A 20,110-nucleotide genomic window follows, 5' to 3' on the forward strand; every position below is an offset into this window, starting at 1 on the left:
TTTACACCACAAACCCCATTCACACACACATATTCATTCAGCTCACTCACACACAGATGATAAATCAGGGGCAATTAAGGTTTCTACATCTTTCCCATCAACACTTCAACATGGATACTGGAGAATTGGGAATCGAACCACCAACCCTCCAATTAGTCAAAAACCTGCTCAACCTCCAGAGCCACAACATCTATGTTGTGTGGTCCCTCCACAAAACACGGGACTCTTGTTTGAAACAGTGACCAGTCCACAAACTTAACGACATAATTATTTTTGTAACTATGATGACAAAGGTCCAGTACACCTGCCACCAAAGGGACGTTATTTGAGAAGACATGGGTTGTATCAGAGGGTAGGGACAGACAACACATGTGGTTTTTTGAAGAACTCATTTAACATCAGTGTCTGAATTTTGATTGTGAAATTTCCACACTAAATTATAAATGAAAACATAGTGTGTAAGTTGTGCAACTCTAAACCTGTGGATGATGATGCAAAATGATGATCATAACAATAAACTATTCAGACAAAACCAAGAAACTGAGCATCTGTAATGTTGCAAACAGTAGAACTGGATAAGGGTAATATCTAAAATGACTCAATGATGATCAACAGCCTAATTACACAGCAAAATCAAAAGTGTTAGATTTTCAGTGTTAAAGTTGAGAGCTTAATTCAACTACAAGGGAGGTATTGCTAAAAAATAGATGATTGTGATACAGGGAGTCAAATGTCATTGTGAGAACAACTCTACATTGTTGATTTAACAAGATAGCAATGTTACTCCCAAAAGTCTAAGATGTCTGTGTTTGTTTGACAGAGGTGGGAGACTAGCACAGTAGACACAGAGAGAGGTGCCTCTTGCAGTAGTGTACTTTGACTCTCCTTTATGGAAAATACTGAAGGTTTGTCCCAAGAGTTATAATAGATCTGAAAGGTTGCTAACTCTAGTGTCAAAGTAGCTAAGTTGACAACAGTAGAAGCACAAAGATCCTATGTAGCTGTCAAAGCAGTAGGAGCAGATCCATCCAATCGCTTTAACCAATCTGGCTTTAGCCTGAGGTAGCTAATTAACTAACGGACACTGAAATACATAATTAAATGTATAAATAAATAAATGAATTAATATTTAAATGAATAGATAAATAAATAAATATAGACATACAAAAATGAATAAATGTAAAAAAAAAAAGAATTCATTTTTGGTCCCTGTAAAACCCGATAATGTAATAAATCCCCGATAATGTAATAACCCCAATAATGTACTAAAAAATTTCACTTGAGTGGATTGAAAATGTGAAAGTGAAAAAGTGAAATTTTTTATTACATTATTGGGGTTATTACATTATCGGGGATTTATTACATTATCGGGTTCTACAGTCATTCATAGGTTAATGCTGGAAGTATGACAAGTATCTTATTTTACAAACTGCACTTGCTGCACTTCCGTCAGCTTTACTTTCTCTTTGTGTCAGAGCTTTTTGCTGAAAATGTGAAATTAAGCTAACTAAAACCCTGGAAAGTCACAACCTGATCTTTGAGACCAAACATAATATTTTATCAGTTAAGTAATTTAAATATCACAAAAGCATTGGTAAAACAACACCAGAGACAGCTAGCTTATCTAGATTATTTAAATTTTCAGAGGTATGAGTTTGGTCCGGTGAAGCAGGAAATGATTCATAGCATGAAGGGTGGTGAGACTTCAAGCGCAATGTTTAATGTGACTCCATACTCTGATGTGTCAACTACTGAGTGGGTGAGTCTCTATTATTATGACTCTTTGAGGTAATTTCACACTTCTGAGGCACTAACAATAGATATCTAATGAGGGGGACGAGCAGTAAATGGTGATGACAACAGTGTCGTCAGCAGTGAGTTTCATTTGGTGTTATTTTTGGATGTTCAGGTCCTTAAAGTCATCAGACACAACCCTCTCTCAGAAGGCTGCACAGCAGAAGACATTCATCTTTGGAATAACCTGGTGGGCTTGGTGAATTGCTGTATTCAGAGAAGCTTAGCATTGGACTTAACTTTTTTCACCTTTTTAACAAAAATCTAATTTTCTATTGACAGGTGCATTAGAGAATGACACTTGATTTGACTTTTGGCAGTGCCTCAAAAACTTGTGTTTGCTTAGAAACTATATGGCAGATAACTACTCAGTTGTTGGTGGTGAGTCTCTGCATCGACAGATCAATGACCAGGTCATTATTGTGCAGATCCTGGTGATGATCTTTCTCTCCATCAACATGTTGCTCATCGTAACCTTTTTTAAAAAAGAGTGCTTCTACACAACAACACGTTACATCTTATTTGCTGTTGCATTACTCTCTGACAGCATGATACTATTAGTAACTGATATTTTGCTCATTTTGAGCTATTTTCGCTTCACAATGCAAGTTGGGCTGTGTATCATTCTCTGTTTCATGTTATATCTGTATTATACAGTCACACCATTTACATTGACAGCAATGACCCTGGAGCGCTATGTGGCCATTTGCATGCCCCTGCGTCATGGAGAGCTGTGCTCCCCATGCAATACTATTCACTGCATCCTCATCATTCATGGCCTGAGCTTTATAACCATTTCTATTGTTCTCTCCACTTTTATTGCGTCAGTCTCCCTTAGCTTCTACACACAATTCAAAATATGCTCTCTGGAGATATTTTTTGTTCACAGATGGCAGGATCACATTAGGTCAGCTATAAGTCAGTTTTACTTCTTGGTCATGTGCGTCATAATTGTGTTTACCTATGTTAAAATAATGAAAGTGGCCAAAGCTGCATCAGGAGATGATAAAAAGTCAACATGGAAAGGGCTCAGAACAGTGGTTCTTCATGGTTTCCAGCTGCTGCTCTGTCTCATCCAGCTGTGGTGTCCATTTATAGAAAGAGCTGTCCTTCAGATTGATTTCATGTTGTTTGTTCAAGTCAGGTATTTTAATTACATAATGTTTAGTCTAGCTCCAAGATGTCTGAGTCCTCTTGTTTATGGTCTCAGGGATGAAAAGTTTTTTCTTGAACTGAAAAGCTACATCTTTTTCTGCCCCTGACAGTGGCCTTACTTTTCTGTTTTGCTATAGTCATGATTTAGAGGCATGTTTTAACTGTGTTCTGTTTCTGCTAATATTACATTTCTATTTTTATATATCTCCAATCATGAGCATGACTTTGATTACATTGCTATGATGAATACATAATAACAAACTAACCCCACATACAATATAATGTCTGTTGGCAAATTATAAAACTACAGTTTAACCTGGACACTTAAAAAAATTCTTACTCTTGTCTGTTATATACTGTATTTAACAAGTCTTTGCCCTCTAAATACTATTGATCTGTGCAGCTAATAACCAACTTACAAATGTTAATGTCAGGTATGCGTTGAAAGGAGAGTTGTCGTAACAATAAAAGCTTATGGTTATTTGTCACCCTATAATATGAAAGTTGCATCTTGCTTTTTGAATACCCTCAAACTGTGGCCACCTTTTTCCGAAATGTGTGCAAAACAAGCACAAATGCCTGTAAAATATACCTGCTTTGTAATAATTGTGTGCTCTGTTCTTATCAGTCATGTTTCTCACCAACTGAAATTAAATAGCCCTATGTTGTATTTTTATACATCCATCTATTGTCAGCTATACTGGTCAGGATTGTAGGGGGTTAGAGCCTACAGGCCTTTTTCACAACATTTTGACTTGTCACAGTAGAAAAAGCACAGGTTTTACAAATTAATATGAATAAATGCTGCATACATATTTACTGTACATGTCCCATTTCTCTTAGAACCGAGGCATTATTGTTTTTAATTTCATCTGTGCTTTTCCATATACAACATGCAAAAGGCTGGATCCAAATTCACTCTCTATGAACTATATTGTGCACTATATTAACTGGCTGCCATTTTACTGAGCCTGACCTCCTGGGAAATCAAACTCATCAGTCAATAGTGCAAGCAGCTTATTATGACTCATAGTTACGTTCTGCAGTAATTATGACAAGAGTAAAGGGGGAAGACAGGTGAGTACATAGAGCAGTAAAGTCTGCATTAGGAGAAGGTTGGAGTGGATGGAGGATAAATGGACTGTACTGACATTGCACTTTACACCACAAACCCCATTCACACACACATATTCATTCAGCTCACTCACACACAGATGATACATCAGGGGCAATTAAGGTTTCTACATCTTTCCCATCAACACTTCAACATGGATACTGGAGAATTGGGAATCGAACCACCAACCCTCCAATTAGTCAAAAACCTGCTCAACCTCCAGAGCCACAACATCTATGTTGTGTGGTCCCTCCACAAAACACGGGACTCTTGTTTGAAACAGTGACCAGTCCACAAACTTAACGACATAATTATTTTTGTAACTATGATGACAAAGGTCCAGTACACCTGCCACCAAAGGGACGTTATTTGAGAAGACATGGGTTGTATCAGAGGGTAGGGACAGACAACACATGTGGTTTTTTGAAGAACTCATTTAACATCAGTGTCTGAATTTTGATTGTGAAATTTCCACACTAAATTATAAATGAAAACATAGTGTGTAAGTTGTGCAACTCTAAACCTGTGGATGATGATGCAAAATGATGATCATAACAATAAACTATTCAGACAAAACCAAGAAACTGAGCATCTGTAATGTTGCAAACAGTAGAACTGGATAAGGGTAATATCTAAAATGACTCAATGATGATCAACAGCCTAATTACACAGCAAAATCAAAAGTGTTAGATTTTCAGTGTTAAAGTTGAGAGCTTAATTCAACTACAAGGGAGGTATTGCTAAAAAATAGATGATTGTGATACAGGGAGTCAAATGTCATTGTGAGAACAACTCTACATTGTTGATTTAACAAGATAGCAATGTTACTCCCAAAAGTCTAAGATGTCTGTGTTTGTTTGACAGAGGTGGGAGACTAGCACAGTAGACACAGAGAGAGGTGCCTCTTGCAGTAGTGTACTTTGACTCTCCTTTATGGAAAATACTGAAGGTTTGTCCCAAGAGTTATAATAGATCTGAAAGGTTGCTAACTCTAGTGTCAAAGTAGCTAAGTTGACAACAGTAGAAGCACAAAGATCCTATGTAGCTGTCAAAGCAGTAGGAGCAGATCCATCCAATCGCTTTAACCAATCTGGCTTTAGCCTGAGGTAGCTAATTAACTAACGGACACTGAAATACATAATTAAATGTATAAATAAATAAATGAATTAATATTTAAATGAATAGATAAATAAATAAATATAGACATACAAAAATGAATAAATGTAAAAAAAAAAAGAATTCATTTTTGGTCCCTGTAAAACCCGATAATGTAATAAATCCCCGATAATGTAATAACCCCAATAATGTACTAAAAAATTTCACTTGAGTGGATTGAAAATGTGAAAGTGAAAAAGTGAAATTTTTTATTACATTATTGGGGTTATTACATTATCGGGGATTTATTACATTATCGGGTTCTACAGTCATTCATAGGTTAATGCTGGAAGTATGACAAGTATCTTATTTTACAAACTGCACTTGCTGCACTTCCGTCAGCTTTACTTTCTCTTTGTGTCAGAGCTTTTTGCTGAAAATGTGAAATTAAGCTAACTAAAACCCTGGAAAGTCACAACCTGATCTTTGAGACCAAACATAATATTTTATCAGTTAAGTAATTTAAATATCACAAAAGCATTGGTAAAACAACACCAGAGACAGCTAGCTTATCTAGATTATTTAAATTTTCAGAGGTATGAGTTTGGTCCGGTGAAGCAGGAAATGATTCATAGCATGAAGGGTGGTGAGACTTCAAGCGCAATGTTTAATGTGACTCCATACTCTGATGTGTCAACTACTGAGTGGGTGAGTCTCTATTATTATGACTCTTTGAGGTAATTTCACACTTCTGAGGCACTAACAATAGATATCTAATGAGGGGGACGAGCAGTAAATGGTGATGACAACAGTGTCGTCAGCAGTGAGTTTCATTTGGTGTTATTTTTGGATGTTCAGGTCCTTAAAGTCATCAGACACAACCCTCTCTCAGAAGGCTGCACAGCAGAAGACATTCATCTTTGGAATAACCTGGTGGGCTTGGTGAATTGCTGTATTCAGAGAAGCTTAGCATTGGACTTAACTTTTTTCACCTTTTTAACAAAAATCTAATTTTCTATTGACAGGTGCATTAGAGAATGACACTTGATTTGACTTTTGGCAGTGCCTCAAAAACTTGTGTTTGCTTAGAAACTACATGGCAGATAACTACTCAGTTGTTGATGGTGAGTCTCTGCGTCGACAGATCAATGACCAGGTCATTATTGTGCAGATCCTGGTGATGATTTTTCTCTGCATCAACTTGTTGCTCATCGTAACCTTTTTTAAAAAAGAGTGCTTTTACACAACAACACGTTACATCTTATTTGCTGTTACATTGCTGTCGGATAGTGTAATATTATCAATTTCTGATATCCTACTCATCTTGAGCTATTTTCGATTTACCATGCAAGTTTGGCTGTGTATTATTATCTCTGTTGTGACACTTCTGTATCTTACAGTCACACCAGTTACTTTGACAGCAATGACCCTGGAGCGCTATGTGGCCATTTGCATGCCCCTGCGCCATGGAGAGCTGTGCTCCACACGCAGCACTGTGCACTGTATTCTCATCGTCCATGGCATCAGCTCTGTACCCTGCATTGTTATTCTGTCCACCTTCTTTGTATCGGCATCTCTCAGCTTCTACAAACAATATCAGATTTGTTCAGTAGAAATGTTTATTTTTTATGTATGGCAAGATTATATTAGGTCAGCTGTGCAACAATTCTATTTTTTGGTCATGTGCATCATCATTGTTGTCTCCTACGTTAAAATAATGAAAGTGGCCAGAGCTGCATCAGGAGATGATAAAAAGTCGACAAGGAAAGGGCTCAGAACAGTGGTTCTTCATGGTTTTCAGCTGCTGCTCTGTCTCATCCAGCTGTGGTGCCCATTCATAGAGACCTCAATACTCCAGATTAATTTCAGGTTATTTGTAAATGTCAGATACTTTAATTACATTATGTTTTATCTTGCACCAAGATGTTTGAGTCCCCTCATTTATGGTCTCAGAGATGAAATTTTTTTTCAAGCACTCAAACATTATGCCTCCACTGGCTTGTGTAAAAAATGTTTTTTAGCTAGATAGATTAATCATTTTCTCAAAATTCACATTATATTTGATTCATAGAAATTCTGATTTCATTTAAACATACTGGAAATAACGGTGTATGTTCACAATTCACTTTCTGAATAGTAAAAGGGTAACAGAGTTAATTTGTTTATCAAATTTTAAACCAGAATCAAAGCTAATGCTTATTCTTGTTCAACTGAAGGAAGCATAAACTTGTCATATATGTCAAATCTATCTGTATCTGTACATCAAATATTGTTGCCTTTTCACAAGTTATTCGTCATCAGGCAATATTTCAAAGGCTGATGAGATGTGGTTTAAAACTCCATTGTAACCAAAAAATCATATCATGGCAATTTAAGATTACATCATATGGCAACAAACAAGGACCCATCAACATGTATATTAAATTAAATACATATGGATTCATTTTATTTTAAATTGATATGTGAAAAGTGAAGAAACAATCATATAAACAATATTTTTAAAAAGAGTCTTTTGTCTTTGTTACAACAATACATACAATAAATAACATTTTGCTCTATTGTTGAATAAGCCATGCTACCACATAATATACTGCAAAGATTTAATAATAATTTTCCAAAAGCTCTAAAACCATGAAATTCACTTATCAAACACATAGCCTTGAAGAGTCATTTATGAAATCATAAAGAATTACTTTTTAGCAATTTATTTTGTTCCCCTGTCAAAATTTCAATTTCTTTGTCTAAATGCAAACATGCAAACATCTAACAAGCTCAAAATGACAGACAGACATAACGAGGATATAAAATGAAGTGGAGCACAATGAAATCAACAGCACATTGACATGGACTAATTTTTTTCCCCGTTTTCCTGTCTATTCTCTTAGTCCTCTCGTAGATAAGCTTCATGCAGCTCATGCTCTTCACTGCCCTCTAAGGAGGAGTTATATTCAGCCATCCTTTGGATCTCTTCTACTTTAGTCTCGGCAAGCTTTTTATCTGCATCCACTGACAGTTTCCGTGCCTCCTCCACCTGCAGCTGGGCCACTTGTATGTTGGTCCTCACTGCGATGGAAGCATGCTCAGCTCCTGGGAACACACACATACAAAATTGCTGAAAAAGTTCAAACATTCAATGTGGACCTTAAGAAGGCACTCATGTCCAACTACTCAATTTTGTTTCAAATAAAGATTTAAGATATAAATATGAATTGAATCCTTTCATGATACCATCATTATAAATACAGCAGTATTCAGCACTGTATTAAGCCTCAAGAAATCCAACTGCACTCAGGCACATTTTTCTCACCTGAAGTGTATGCTGCCTCAGTCGCCAGTTTACACAAGTTGACAGCATTGATCCAGGATGACTCAAAACGTTTGCATTCATTTAGTCTTTCGTTAACCTGTCAAGTCAATGAGATGAGACAAACTTCATATGATAAATATATCTCTTGAGTTGTTTTGCAAAGTGTAATAATTTTGGTAGGAAAAACTGGATGCTTTAAGTATGTTTAGGTTTGTTTTCAACCACTTTTCAGATCAGATCAATTCAAACTAACCTCTGCACGCTGCCCATTGATTGCCTGCTGGAGCAAATCCACCTCTGCTGGGGTCAGTTTTCCCAATGAGGCCAAATACCGTTTTTGGAGAGCAATGCGTGTGTGCACAGCCTGTTAGCAACAGAGACAGGACAGTCAGTCAGGAACAACACAGAACGTTTAAAATAATAACCTTGCAGTACTTTTTCTTTATCTTGTAGAGTGTCAGTGAAACACGGTTGATGAGACATGATCAGACAAGTGTTAGAGTAGAGAGTAGTATGTTACAGCTCTGAGCAGTTTTTTACTCATGTGACTCCAACCCACAGTCTGGATTTGTAAACTTCTAAACCTTTTATTAAATGTAAAAACATCAACACCCTCTCTGGAGCCAGTGTCATTTCTTAGAGGTTCAAATTATGATGTTTGCACCAGGTCTATGGCCATGTAATGTGAGAATATTTTTCCCAATGATGAATGAAAATCTCAGATTGAGGTTGGCATTGTCATAAGAAAGGGAAAATGGTTCACATAAGATTACAAAAACCTACCTTTGAATATTCTGTGAGGGCATCTATGAGAGCCAAGGTGGTCTGGGAGAGGAAAGTACAAGAACCGTCTGTAACCACTGAGGCTGCTCTTCTGATCAGGGACTCATGGGAGAGGTTTTCCACTTGCTACAAACAGGGGGTAAAACAGGGTAAATTTAGTATTTTAATTTCTTCATTCAGTTTGTGCATGGACAAAATATGAAGAAGAAGAAGAAGAAGCATTTTCTAAAAGACACAAGCAGCACTGCAGTTGCAGTTGACTGGCTAGTGCACATACTGTCTTATATTATCTCTGATAAGAGACTCACCAACCTGTGTAAAAGGGACAGCACAAAGCCCACGGGCAACACTTAAAGATGCTATGCTCATGTGTGCAGTGTTTGTCCATTCCCCTGACTTCTGGACTCCAGGCTTCCTGTTGCTGAATGGGACACCCGCAGAACTGCTGTAGAGACATTAGGCAGGTTATTACAGTCATGACCAATGGTATTTCAGCTTAAAGTTTTGTAACACTGTGAGGTATAATCTTAAAGTGTTAGAATTTTAAGGTTTGAATTTGCCAACCAATCTTTCAGGTACTGTTTAAGAAGTGAAACCTGAAAAAACCTTGTTTTAACACAATGAGAAAAAGATCAATATTTAAGTTGCTGAAGCTTAAGCTCCAATAGGCAGTGCTTGATCTGGACTGTGCTCCAGCTGCATACAATGACATTGCCTTGTCTTCATGTCATAACCAACCTTAGGACACGGATGCAGGCTGCTCCTCTGAGGACACTCTTGCTGGTCTGCAGCAGTGAAATGTCTGCCTGATTTTGTAGAAATCCTCTGGCCGCACGGCTGGCACACACTGAACACTGACGAACAGCTTGCATTTTGCAGATTAAGTAGATCTGCTGCACTAGAAGAAAGTATTTGATATGATCTATGTAAGTTTAAACCAATCTCTAATGACCTAATCAGCCCACTGCTGCCTTGTCTTTTTAAAATCAAAGAAAAAGGTTGTTTCCTGCTAGAAATCTTTCAGTCTGCTCAACGGCTACACACTGTCATGTCCAGTGGGTATTTGTAAGGCCCCAGCAACATTTCATTGCGTAAAAGCATTGATCTGTTGACTCTGCCTGCAAATGTGCGTATTTGGTGTTATCTGCAAAGGCCCACAGAAACAGAACTTACGTGCAGGCTGCAGAATCTGATGTGTTTTGGTTATTTGACCAACACTCTCTCTCTCTATCTCTCTCTCTCTCTGTCTATTGTGTGTGTGCGCATGAGAAAAGGGGACTAGCTGAAGGTCATGATAGAAAAGACCCTATGGAGTAATATAATGTCAACTTTGTTGTCTGCCAGAACTGGTCAAAATTGACTTTTTATCCAGTTTTTCTCATCACAGAAAGATTATATAATTTTTCAGGGTCTCTGTCATTCAGAATTTCAGTCTCACTTTTTAAATTTGGTTTTTAAATGTTTGTGATTCTTGATCATCCCGTTTTATTTCAGTGTAACTAATGTGTAACTTCTGTTACTAATCTAATAATTGCTCCCCTTATATAGTTTTTAAATGCTTCTCAGTCAAAATATTTATAAATGTAACCTTTCACAAATTTAACTAAGGCTTGATGTTGTAACGTCCATACTGAGCAATGTTTAAGCTTACCTAAATGGATCTATGGGTACTGTTGCATGGTCACTAATTACTATACAATTGTACAAGTATTTTTTTACTTTAGACAATAGTTCCATAGATATTAAAAAATAATCAATGCTTTACTGAGTTTGAGTAACAGGCTTGAGTAACAAGAGTATTGCCTTTCTTTGGGTCTGTGTTCTCCAGATTTCAATCCTTCTTAGGTCCTCCATATAATTAATCAGTGTTTTTGCATTTCACATGAGTTATATCAATTTAAGTGGCTCTCTCTAGCACTGGGTCAGGGGCACAGTTAAAACCTCCTCTGATAATATAATGGTCCTCCAAGGCAGATACAGTGAGAAATAGCCTTTTGAAAAATTATCCTTAAAGCATCCTCGTTAGGACCATAGACGTGTATAGGATTTATGTTTCGTGACAAAATATTACCTTGAACAATAATGTACCATTGAGATGGGTCTTAAATAGTTTTTGTGATTTGAAATGGTATTGATTTTTGTATGAGGATTATTACATACCTTGCATAAGTATTTACTATTATATTAAAGGCAAAAATAAAAAAATAATCTCCAAAAAAAAAAAAAACTTAAAAAAAAACACAATAATTTTTATAGTCAAGTTAGTGCATAACTTACGGCCCTCCCTAAGTTTATAAACACACAGGGACTGCCCACACGTAAGATGGCACATTGCAGTACACAGCATTTCAATGAAGGCGACCTGAATTTCTCTCCCAGCCCGATTGTGGAGCCAACACTGGTCTGGCTTTACTGAGATAGAGGGCCCTACGTGCGTCCAAAGGGCTCCAGCTTTACTCTGAACTGGCTTTTCTTCTCCTTCATGCGTAAGTAACTTCATGGGTTGATGGAAATCTTGCGCTTCTTTTTAATGACCAGCTACAGTAGGCATGATAATGATAGCTGCCAGCATTGCTGTTGAGCATATCATGGAAATATGTTGGAGAGGGCTAATGGTTGTGACTGGCTTGCATTTTGGTGGCTCTTGTGTACACAGGGAAACTCTATTCAGTTGTGCTTCTTGAGTGTAGTAACCGCTTTCACCAGGCTTCGTAACATGTTGATGACTGAGAACATGTTTATTTCCATTACCTAGGTGTAAATTTGCTGACCATTTTAAAGAAGAGCAGATGACCCAGCTTCTTGTTTTTGGCAGACACACTGAAAATCTGAAGATGTAAGGTCCGCATTCACCCTGCAGTTGTGTTTTTGCACAGAGTTTAAAAATCATAAGTGTTAGTGTGTCATTCATTCAAACAGTGTGTGCGGTGCCTCAAAGTTTTCTTCCTCACAGCTGCTCTTGTCTTCCTCTGTTCAGCTGCAGTGGCTAATGATGTCCATAACATCTACTGCAGTTCTTTTGTTTACTTCAAGTACTCTGTAAATGTAAAGCAAGTGATGGAGTGACAGAAGGAGATAGCTGCCACAGAAAGTGATAGAGGGTTAGTTCACCCAAATTATAACAGAAGTGATGCAGATAAATTACTTTCTTTACACTTTCTTTTTATTTGGGTTAACTGACCTTTCATTGTGGTTAAAACTGCAGATTTCGAAAGGTAGTTCTGTATTTGTTTTAAGACCGCGTAGAGCAGGGGTTTTGAAAGTGTGGGACAATGAGCCTCCCCTCAGTCAACATAAAAACAACGCCCCACTTAAGCATAAAAATGGTATAATTGGTACATATCCTACACATCTTTACTTTTGAAACCTCTAATTTAAATATTTTAAAGATCTTTACATTTTAAATATCTTTTGAAGACACTTTTTGAACACAGTTTCATATCATACATTATAGAGCCTTTTTGTTCAAACTAAATAATTATTTAACACATCAAAGTAAGTCGGACACCAAATGCAGTCGTCACTGCGCCCATTCACAGTGCTGCTTTTCATATCACTGTCTCAACGTTGTGTGCAAATCCTTTTCATAGCCTATATGCTCTCTGCAAAAACTACATAACTACATAAATTATGTGGCTCTGAGGGGAAAAGAAGGGCTGAGTAAATGAGTGTGCTGTTCACAGCCCTACAAAGAAGTAACGGCACAAACCACAACGCTAGACAGCTTTTATATTATGCCTATATAATGAGAGGTGTGAATAAATCCTCGGTTAATTGTGGAACATTCAAGTGATGAATCGGAAAGACTGTGGCGGACACTGGCTAGTAAGAAAGAGCACTTCTCTGTAGAGCCTCATGTGTCATGAACCACATGAGTGGGCCATATTGTATGTTCAACCTGACTTATCCAAACATTTGAAGCAGATTTTCAGCCAGTGCATTTGAGCATTGTGTGCACACCTATGTAGGCAAGCTTTGCACTGCTTTTTGCCCCAGACTCTGTCTCCTCTCTCACTTCAGGTAGCCTACTAAAAATCAATCCATTTTACCAAATGCATGGCTGAGTTCAGCAAACCAGATAACAAAAAATGTATGGCTGGTGACCAGGCCAGGGATTTTGTCATTTTAGGGGCAAAGCCATTTGGCCTTCGGTGTCACAAAAAAAAACAGATCCTTTCTGCCACATGCCTGGGCTCAAAGGCCACTGAGTAATTTGATGGTTACAACTAAATAACTTGACTTTCTGATGGGAAAAAAACAAGAAAAAAAAAAAACACAAATAACATGAAAAACATGAAAACATGTTTTAAGATGGAGTCCATTGTCATGTATCAATTAAAATGCTTCATATCATCATGTATCAATTTACCAGAATCTATAAATATGTAAATACATTTCATTTCAGAGAAACTTGTCACTTTCACCAGATGAATGCAAGAACAGTCCAAGTGTCAAACTCAAATGAATCATTTTGCACAGTAAAGTTCAAATGTTCAACTCGGTGACATCAGGTCAAACAAGGCAAGCAATGCTTGACCAGTTGAAGCTAAAAACTGACATCAATTTGATTGATACTGATGTGCAAGTAACATTGCTCCCCATGTCTGATGTCAGAACAGGGTTCTGTCCCATAGAGGACTTGATGCCTGTTTGCATTCATCATGCAATTTACTGCCCTCTTGTGGTGGCATTAGGCTATTGTCTCCTGAAGCTAGCTTGACTTCAAGCTTTTGTATCTAAGTATAGTTTCTGACATTTTTGTGGGCGTGACCATGTGCCATTGACAAGGAATGGAGCTTGTCAAGCGGAGAGGACAGCAGCCTTTCTGGGATCATTTATGATATTGCAGCATTATACACATGTGCAGATGTGTGTGGAAACTAAACTTGCACATTAAGTATTAAAAGGCAGCAGTAGCGAGCAAACAAGCAATTTAACAATTTATCACCTCTGTGCAAGATCTGCAGTAAGTTTGAGAAGTTTGAGAGACAATATTGTTACAGGGGTAGTGCAGCTCAGTACGTAGGTTGTGTGCGTAGCGGGTGAGAGAGAGCGCGAGAGAGAGCAGTGATGCTGGTGACCAGAGACTTGACTAGTTAGTTAGAAGTTAGCAGTATAATATATGCACACAACCAATCTAAGCTACAAAGACTGTGGCAATGACGTTTGAGATTTTGACAGACGCATGGGCATAAAGGCCACAGTGGCTGTTGGGCAAACAATTATTCTCGGGGCAACATGGCCAGAGGGAGGGAAGGCACATCGGAACTATTTAATTTGACTTCTCCTGCATCACTGAGAGCTGTGTTCCACATGCAGTGCTATTCATTGCATCCTCATCATTCATGGCCACAGCTTTATAACCATTTCTATTGATCTCTCCACTTTAATTGCCTCAGTATCCCTTAGCTTCCCCACACAATTAAAAACATGCTCTATGGAGCTATTCTTTCTTCACACATGGCAGGATGACATTAGGTCAGCTATAAATCAATTTTACTTCTTGTTCATGTGCAAAATAATGAAAGTGGCCAAAGCTGCATCAGGAGATGATAAAAAGCCAACAAGGAAAGGGCTCAGAACAGTGATTCCTCATGCTGTCCATCTGTTGGTGTGTTTCATCCAGCTGTGGTGCCCATTCACAGAAGGATCTGTCCTTCAGATTTATTTCATATTGTTTGTTCAAGTCAGGTACTTAAACTAATGTTTGGTCTTGCTCCAAAATGTCTTAGTCCTCTCATTTATTGTCTCAGGGATGAAAGGATCTTGTCTTAAACTGAAAACCTACACCTTCTTCAGTTTGCCAAAAAAATCACTGAGACTAGCTTCACTTCTTTTTCTCTATAGTTAAGATTTAAAGATTTAGAGGTGTTCTGTTCCCATATTAGATTTCTATTTTTCTTTACTTCTATACTTCTGGTTATGAGATTGACTGTGATTACATGGCTATAGTGACTAGGCCTATAGGTAGATAAGTTGTGCCAAAGTCCTTTGTGTCTTCGTGTGTGTGTGTGTGTGTGTGTGTGTGTGTGTGTGTGTGTGTGTGTGTTGCACTCTCTAATATACCCATCCTCTCATTTTTTTGTTATTCATGTCACTGAAAATAGCTTAGTTTTACTGACATTTCTCCAGGTCATTTAATATTTCACTAAAATTCTTGTTGCCAAAAGTTTGGCAATAGCATTCATTTTGTCTGATAACCTTCAAGTAAGTTATTTGCTGAGGTGGCATCCACTGGGATTCAGGAGCAGAAAATTTGTTTTGGACACAGATTTTGGACCAATCCCCTGCAGTCCTGATTACTGACGCAAAACTTGCGTAAAAGGGCTGATGAGCCCCTGTGAGCTGCTCCCAGTAGAGTCAACTTGTTTGCCAAACAAATGAAAACTTCAGGTTGCACAATTAGGCTCAGGAGCTTTAAGTTAATAATCAGCTAGTCTGTTAATTGCTAAACAGGGGATATGGGACGTGTTCTCTAATCATGCTCTTGAGATATCACACAGGGCAGTGCTAATTCCAGTGCTGCACACGCAAGTCATTTAAACTAAAGAAACATCTCTTTATGTGTTTCATCATCTCCTTGAAAAACAGTTCTGAAGTTACACCTGCAAGTTATGTTTCTAGTGTGACATCAATAATGTTGTGTAAGTGTGTGACACTGAACATTGTCAGAGAAGTTTAAGCACTGTTTGTACAAAATGCCACTATGTTTGTGTCAGGTCAGTGTTTCAAGGTGTCCGTTTACCTTTTGCACTGTAGTTCACAAACAGCCTTACATTCTACAGCAGCTACAAATGGCTGCAGTATTACACTGTAGATACAGAAATGTGTACAACACATTCCGTATGATTGAAATCATATTAATCCTGGTGGAGCTCTGAGATATAAAAAGAAATTTTAATGTGCTTAACTAAACAGCTATAAAATAAAAAAAAAAAAAAAAAAGTATTTTGCTATTTCTTGATTTCTGATCCAATTTGTAATAAGCGTAAGCATAATTCCAGCAGATGGACAGTACTGATCTTTAAAACTGTTAACAAGATTTACTTTCTCTCCCTTAGATAACATGTGTTCAACCACACAGCCATGTCCTTTAACCCTGACTTAAATCATTACCCCGCACGTGACAGTAACCCATGTTGTTTATGTATCAGAAGTTTATCTTAACCTTAGCCAACATCGCTGACTACATATGTATGAACAGTCTATTGATAATAATTTGAGCAAGTGTATCTTACAGTCTTTTCAATATATTAGATACCGACATAGTACACAGACTTTAACCATGGATTACATCAAATTCATAGTCAGACGGCAGTCTAAATTCATCTGTTGCTAAAAGCTGTCTAGTTCTTGGTGTGAGGTTTAGGATGACTAAATTGCAATGAATCCTGGGGAAGTGGAGAATTTTTCCAAACTGAAAAACATGGCTGCCTGAGCAACTGCATCAAACTGCACCGCTCCTTACACTCCAGTTGGAAACAAAACTAGATTTACCTCCTTGTCGTAGCATGCCTCCTCCAATCCGTCGGAAATATGGTCACAATCTCCCCTTTTTGCATTACATCACTGAATGATGGCCAAAGTGTTTTTGCCGAACATTATGATGTCAGGGTTAAGTTGACCTTTGACCTTTTGGATATAAACTGTCACCACTTCATCATTTTATAACGTCAGACATTTGTGTTAAAATTGTGTCATAAATAGTATATGAATTCTTGAGTTATGGACAAAAACTTGTTTTCACACGATGAACTTTCACTGTAAATTGTGGGATGTATTATATGTATTTTCTTTCAAGACTCATCTTGAAAGAAACTGAGGATTATTGCCAACAGTTCATTCTGCATTAGACAAGACACAGCTGGAAGAACCGACCCAGCTCATATAAAAGTGTCCACTCAGCAAAATCATCTCATCGCAGTGCCAGCGATCAATATGAGAGCTCTCCCTTCCAGCTGGAAAAAGCTCAGCTGAGTGAATGCCCTCAAAAAAAAAATTTTTTTTTAAATGTTGCTGCTACCAATGTGGTTGTCCAGTCTCTCTATCTATCAACTATGAACACTACATCATTCATTTTCACAGTCAAATATGTTCTGGCGTGCAGTGTCTTCATGCATCATATTACATGCAAGGTTATCTTTATTTAAGGAGATTTGCTGCTAGAATTCCACTCATCCTGGCTGCAGTTTATCATACAGGAAAATAATGTGGCTGGCAGAGTAGATTGACTGAATATAGTCTATTGTTTTAGGATAATTGGGGTCCTCCACATACTATTTTAATATCTCTTTATCAAGCACATTTCCGCCAGTAGAGACAAGCAGCTGTTTTCAGCCAACAAGCTCCAATACACTGCTGCTACTTCCTTAACTGCCTAGCAGCAAAGCAAGTTGTTACTGGTTTGGTGATACTTTCTCTGAGTTGGCAGACGATTGAGCGCACCTTCATCAAGAGGACAGAAATGACAAGACTCCAATGAGATGCCAGAGTTGTGCCTGTCAGCTGAGAGTGTAAGTTATCGACTGTTTGCTAACACTTAGCATTAACTGTGCAACCTTCAGCTTTGCTACGGATGTATTCTGCCCCTGAGTGGATGACGCTAGTAATGTACCGACATATTGTACTAAAGCTAAACATTTAGTTCTTGGTATGAAGTATGATATAGTACGGTAGAATCACAGTCACATGGAATGAATTCACTCTGGCAGTGGTGAAAATATTGAGCAAGACTACCCTGTACGTCCTGCATTCAAAATTTTACTTGAGTAAAGTACATTCAACAGCAGACAGTCATTGTATTATGGATATTGTACATTTTTAAATATTTGAGGGCATAAAAAGGTAAATAAGGTTGGAATATAATAGAATAGATGAATCAGATTAAATAAATATTGGATCACTCTTGGAGACATAAGTGATGTATTTAACATTTTTTCATCTGCAGCAATTGTGGTTTTTAATTTGAAATAAAATGGGATTATTAGATTTTTTTTTTTTTAAGATTCCTTCCAGAAATCCTGTTCTACAAGAATATCAGCTCATTAGTCCATCTCCACACTGAAATCTGTTGATAATGGGAAACATGATGCTAATGTATCTCTGGAGGAACAGGGCCTGAGTTGAACATATCAGAGTGAGGTCAAACATGTGATAAGGGGAACAATGCCCCAGGGATGTTGCTATTTGAAGCTACAATATGTGATAAGAAATCTGAGCTCCTCTGACTGATGAGAATATTCTTAGGTGAGTGAAGTGCTCCTTATTTCTAAATGTGGGATGTGTAATACAAACAGTCTGTTTTAAAGACAAAACAATATTTTTTTTTTCTTGCAACGTTGAGGTTTTCTCTTAATTATCAAGTATTTGCTATATTGTTCTTTTATCTGACGGGTAGACATTCAACAAGAGTTGTGTTCTAATTCAAATTCCACTTGGATGTAATATGGACGTTTTATGTATTTATTTTATTTCATTTCTCAGTGTGTATATGGACCTTACATGTTTTTTTTTAACAGGTGTGCTCCAGTGCACAGCTGCAAAATGCAGAACCTGACTGAACTTCCAGCCAATGCAGCATCCTACAAAAGCCTGTCTGTCATCATCAAGGTGTGTGTGGTAATCCCCTTCTTCTGCATCTTCCTGTGCTGCATTGCTGTCATGCTGCACATCTTTGTGTCACACAGGCAGTTCCTGGAGACGACCCGTTACATCCTGTTTGCTTACATGCTGGTCAATGACACCCTCCAGCTATTGTCTTCTGTGCTGCTCTTCCTCTTTGTTATGGGTCAGGTGAAATTTGCTATCGTATACTGTTTTCCTCTGCTGTTCATATCCACTGCTACTTTCCAGAACACACCCTTGATACTGGCCACCATGTCACTGGAGCGTTATGTTGCCATCTTCTATCCTCTGCAGCGCCCAGCCACCTGGCGCTCAGACCGTATCTGGATCATTATTCTGTCTCTCTGGCTCATCAGCTGTATCTTCCCAATCATTGAATATTCTATCGGGGAACGTGATTCTGCTGTGGATGTCTTCTCTACCCCTGTGTTTTGCAAAACCGTTGTTGTCAACTCATCTCCAATTCAGACATTGTTCAAAGCTGCTGCGAGTGTCCTCTTCTTTGCAGTAGTGGCGGTCATCATCCTCTTTACTTATGTGAGAATCCTGCTGGAAACCAGGAAGCTGAGACAGGACAGAGTGTCTGTCAACAAAGCCATGTACACTGTACTGCTCCACGGCTTGCAGCTGTTGCTGTGCATGCTGGCCTTCACTCACCCCATCACTGAAACTCTCATAGTGCTGCACGCTAACTGGCTTCCAGAAGACATTGCCTTTTTTAATTACTTCTGCTTCATCCTGATCCCACGCTTTCTCAGCCCACTCATCTATGGCTTTAGAGATCAGAGCCTCAGGGGCTATATTGGAAAAATATTCCTCTGCTGCTCAAAAAAAGACAAACTCCTAGTCAGAGACTGATTTAGTTTTGACTGAGCTCTCAAACATAATACATAAATGTTGGAGGATGCATTTGTGATGGTTGAACAGGGTCTTTACTACAGGTCATAAAAAGTTTTAAAGGATAACTTCACAATATTTCAAGACTGTCTTTAAATAAAACCCAGGTGCCCATATGACCTTTGGAGCTGTTTTGTGTGTGTTTGTGTTTGTGTTTGTGTGTGTGTGTGTCTGTGTGCGTGTGTGTGTGTGTGTGTGTGTGTGTGTGTGTGTGTGTGTGTGTGTGTTTTCTCCTGTTCATACAGACCATTAAGAAGCCCTTCTTAATGCACTTTCCTTGTAAGTGATGGGGGACAAAATTCACAGTCCCTGCTCTTTCAAAGTTTATCAGAAGCTTCTGT

General features: G+C 38.1%; 4 protein-coding genes across 5 annotated transcripts; 3 read left to right on the plus strand and 1 right to left on the minus strand.

The window, feature by feature from the left end:
* Nucleotides 1-1,217: 1,217 nt before the first annotated feature.
* Nucleotides 1,218-3,486, plus strand: LOC139632044 (odorant receptor 131-2-like). The gene has a single exon (XM_071496778.1). It carries the CDS (start codon nucleotides 2,148-2,150, stop codon nucleotides 3,054-3,056), a length of 909 nt encoding a protein of 302 aa, XP_071352879.1. The 5' UTR covers nucleotides 1,218-2,147; the 3' UTR covers nucleotides 3,057-3,486.
* Nucleotides 3,487-3,789: 303 nt separating this feature from the next.
* Nucleotides 3,790-7,334, plus strand: LOC139632124 (odorant receptor 131-2-like). Its single transcript, XM_071496893.1, has one exon. The coding sequence runs from the start codon at nucleotides 6,255-6,257 to the stop codon at nucleotides 7,185-7,187; it is 933 nt and encodes a 310-aa protein (XP_071352994.1). The 5' UTR covers nucleotides 3,790-6,254; the 3' UTR covers nucleotides 7,188-7,334.
* Nucleotides 7,335-7,577: 243 nt separating this feature from the next.
* Nucleotides 7,578-10,301, minus strand: LOC139632125 (diablo IAP-binding mitochondrial protein-like). 2 transcript variants are annotated; one of them, XM_071496895.1, is made up of 6 exons: nucleotides 9,987-10,301; nucleotides 9,561-9,690; nucleotides 9,249-9,374; nucleotides 8,719-8,829; nucleotides 8,466-8,562; nucleotides 7,578-8,245 (listed from the first exon to the last, which is right to left on the minus strand). In XM_071496895.1, the coding sequence occupies exons 1-6, from the start codon at nucleotides 10,118-10,120 to the stop codon at nucleotides 8,040-8,042; spliced, it is 804 nt and encodes a 267-aa protein (XP_071352996.1). In that variant the 5' UTR covers nucleotides 10,121-10,301; the 3' UTR covers nucleotides 7,578-8,039. The 2 variants fall into 2 exon arrangements, with proteins under 2 accessions (XP_071352996.1, XP_071352995.1); XM_071496894.1 differs by having other exon boundaries at nucleotides 9,561-9,693.
* A 6,731-nt stretch (nucleotides 10,302-17,032) lies between these two features.
* or95a1 (odorant receptor, family 95, subfamily A, member 1) lies at nucleotides 17,033-19,863 on the plus strand. Its single transcript, XM_071496892.1, has one exon. It carries the CDS (start codon nucleotides 18,705-18,707, stop codon nucleotides 19,728-19,730), a length of 1,026 nt encoding a protein of 341 aa, XP_071352993.1. The 5' UTR covers nucleotides 17,033-18,704; the 3' UTR covers nucleotides 19,731-19,863.
* Nucleotides 19,864-20,110: the final 247 nt, after the last annotated feature.

Source organism: Trachinotus anak, unplaced genomic scaffold, assembly GCF_046630095.1.
Source record: "Trachinotus anak isolate AG129_WGS33_773 ecotype Australia unplaced genomic scaffold, CSIRO_AGI_Tana_v1 ptg000014l, whole genome shotgun sequence".
Lineage (NCBI taxonomy): Eukaryota > Metazoa > Chordata > Actinopteri > Carangiformes > Carangidae > Trachinotus > Trachinotus anak.

Coding starts and splice junctions, on each gene's coding strand:
- LOC139632044 (XM_071496778.1), top strand. CDS start 2,148: ATGGCAGATAACTACTCAGTTGTTGGTGGTGAGTCTCTGCATCGACAG.
- LOC139632124 (XM_071496893.1), top strand. CDS start 6,255: ATGGCAGATAACTACTCAGTTGTTGATGGTGAGTCTCTGCGTCGACAG.
- LOC139632125 (XM_071496894.1), bottom strand. CDS start 10,120: ATGCAAGCTGTTCGTCAGTGTTCAGTGTGTGCCAGCCGTGCGGCCAGA. Junction 9,375..9,560: donor GTGCTGTCCCTTTTACACAG/GTTGGTGAGTCT, acceptor CCCTGTTTGTAG/CAAGTGGAAAACCTCTCCCA. Junction 8,830..9,248: donor CCCTCACAGAATATTCAAAG/GTAGGTTTTTGT, acceptor TGTTGCTAACAG/GCTGTGCACACACGCATTGC.
- or95a1 (XM_071496892.1), top strand. CDS start 18,705: ATGTATTTATTTTATTTCATTTCTCAGTGTGTATATGGACCTTACATG.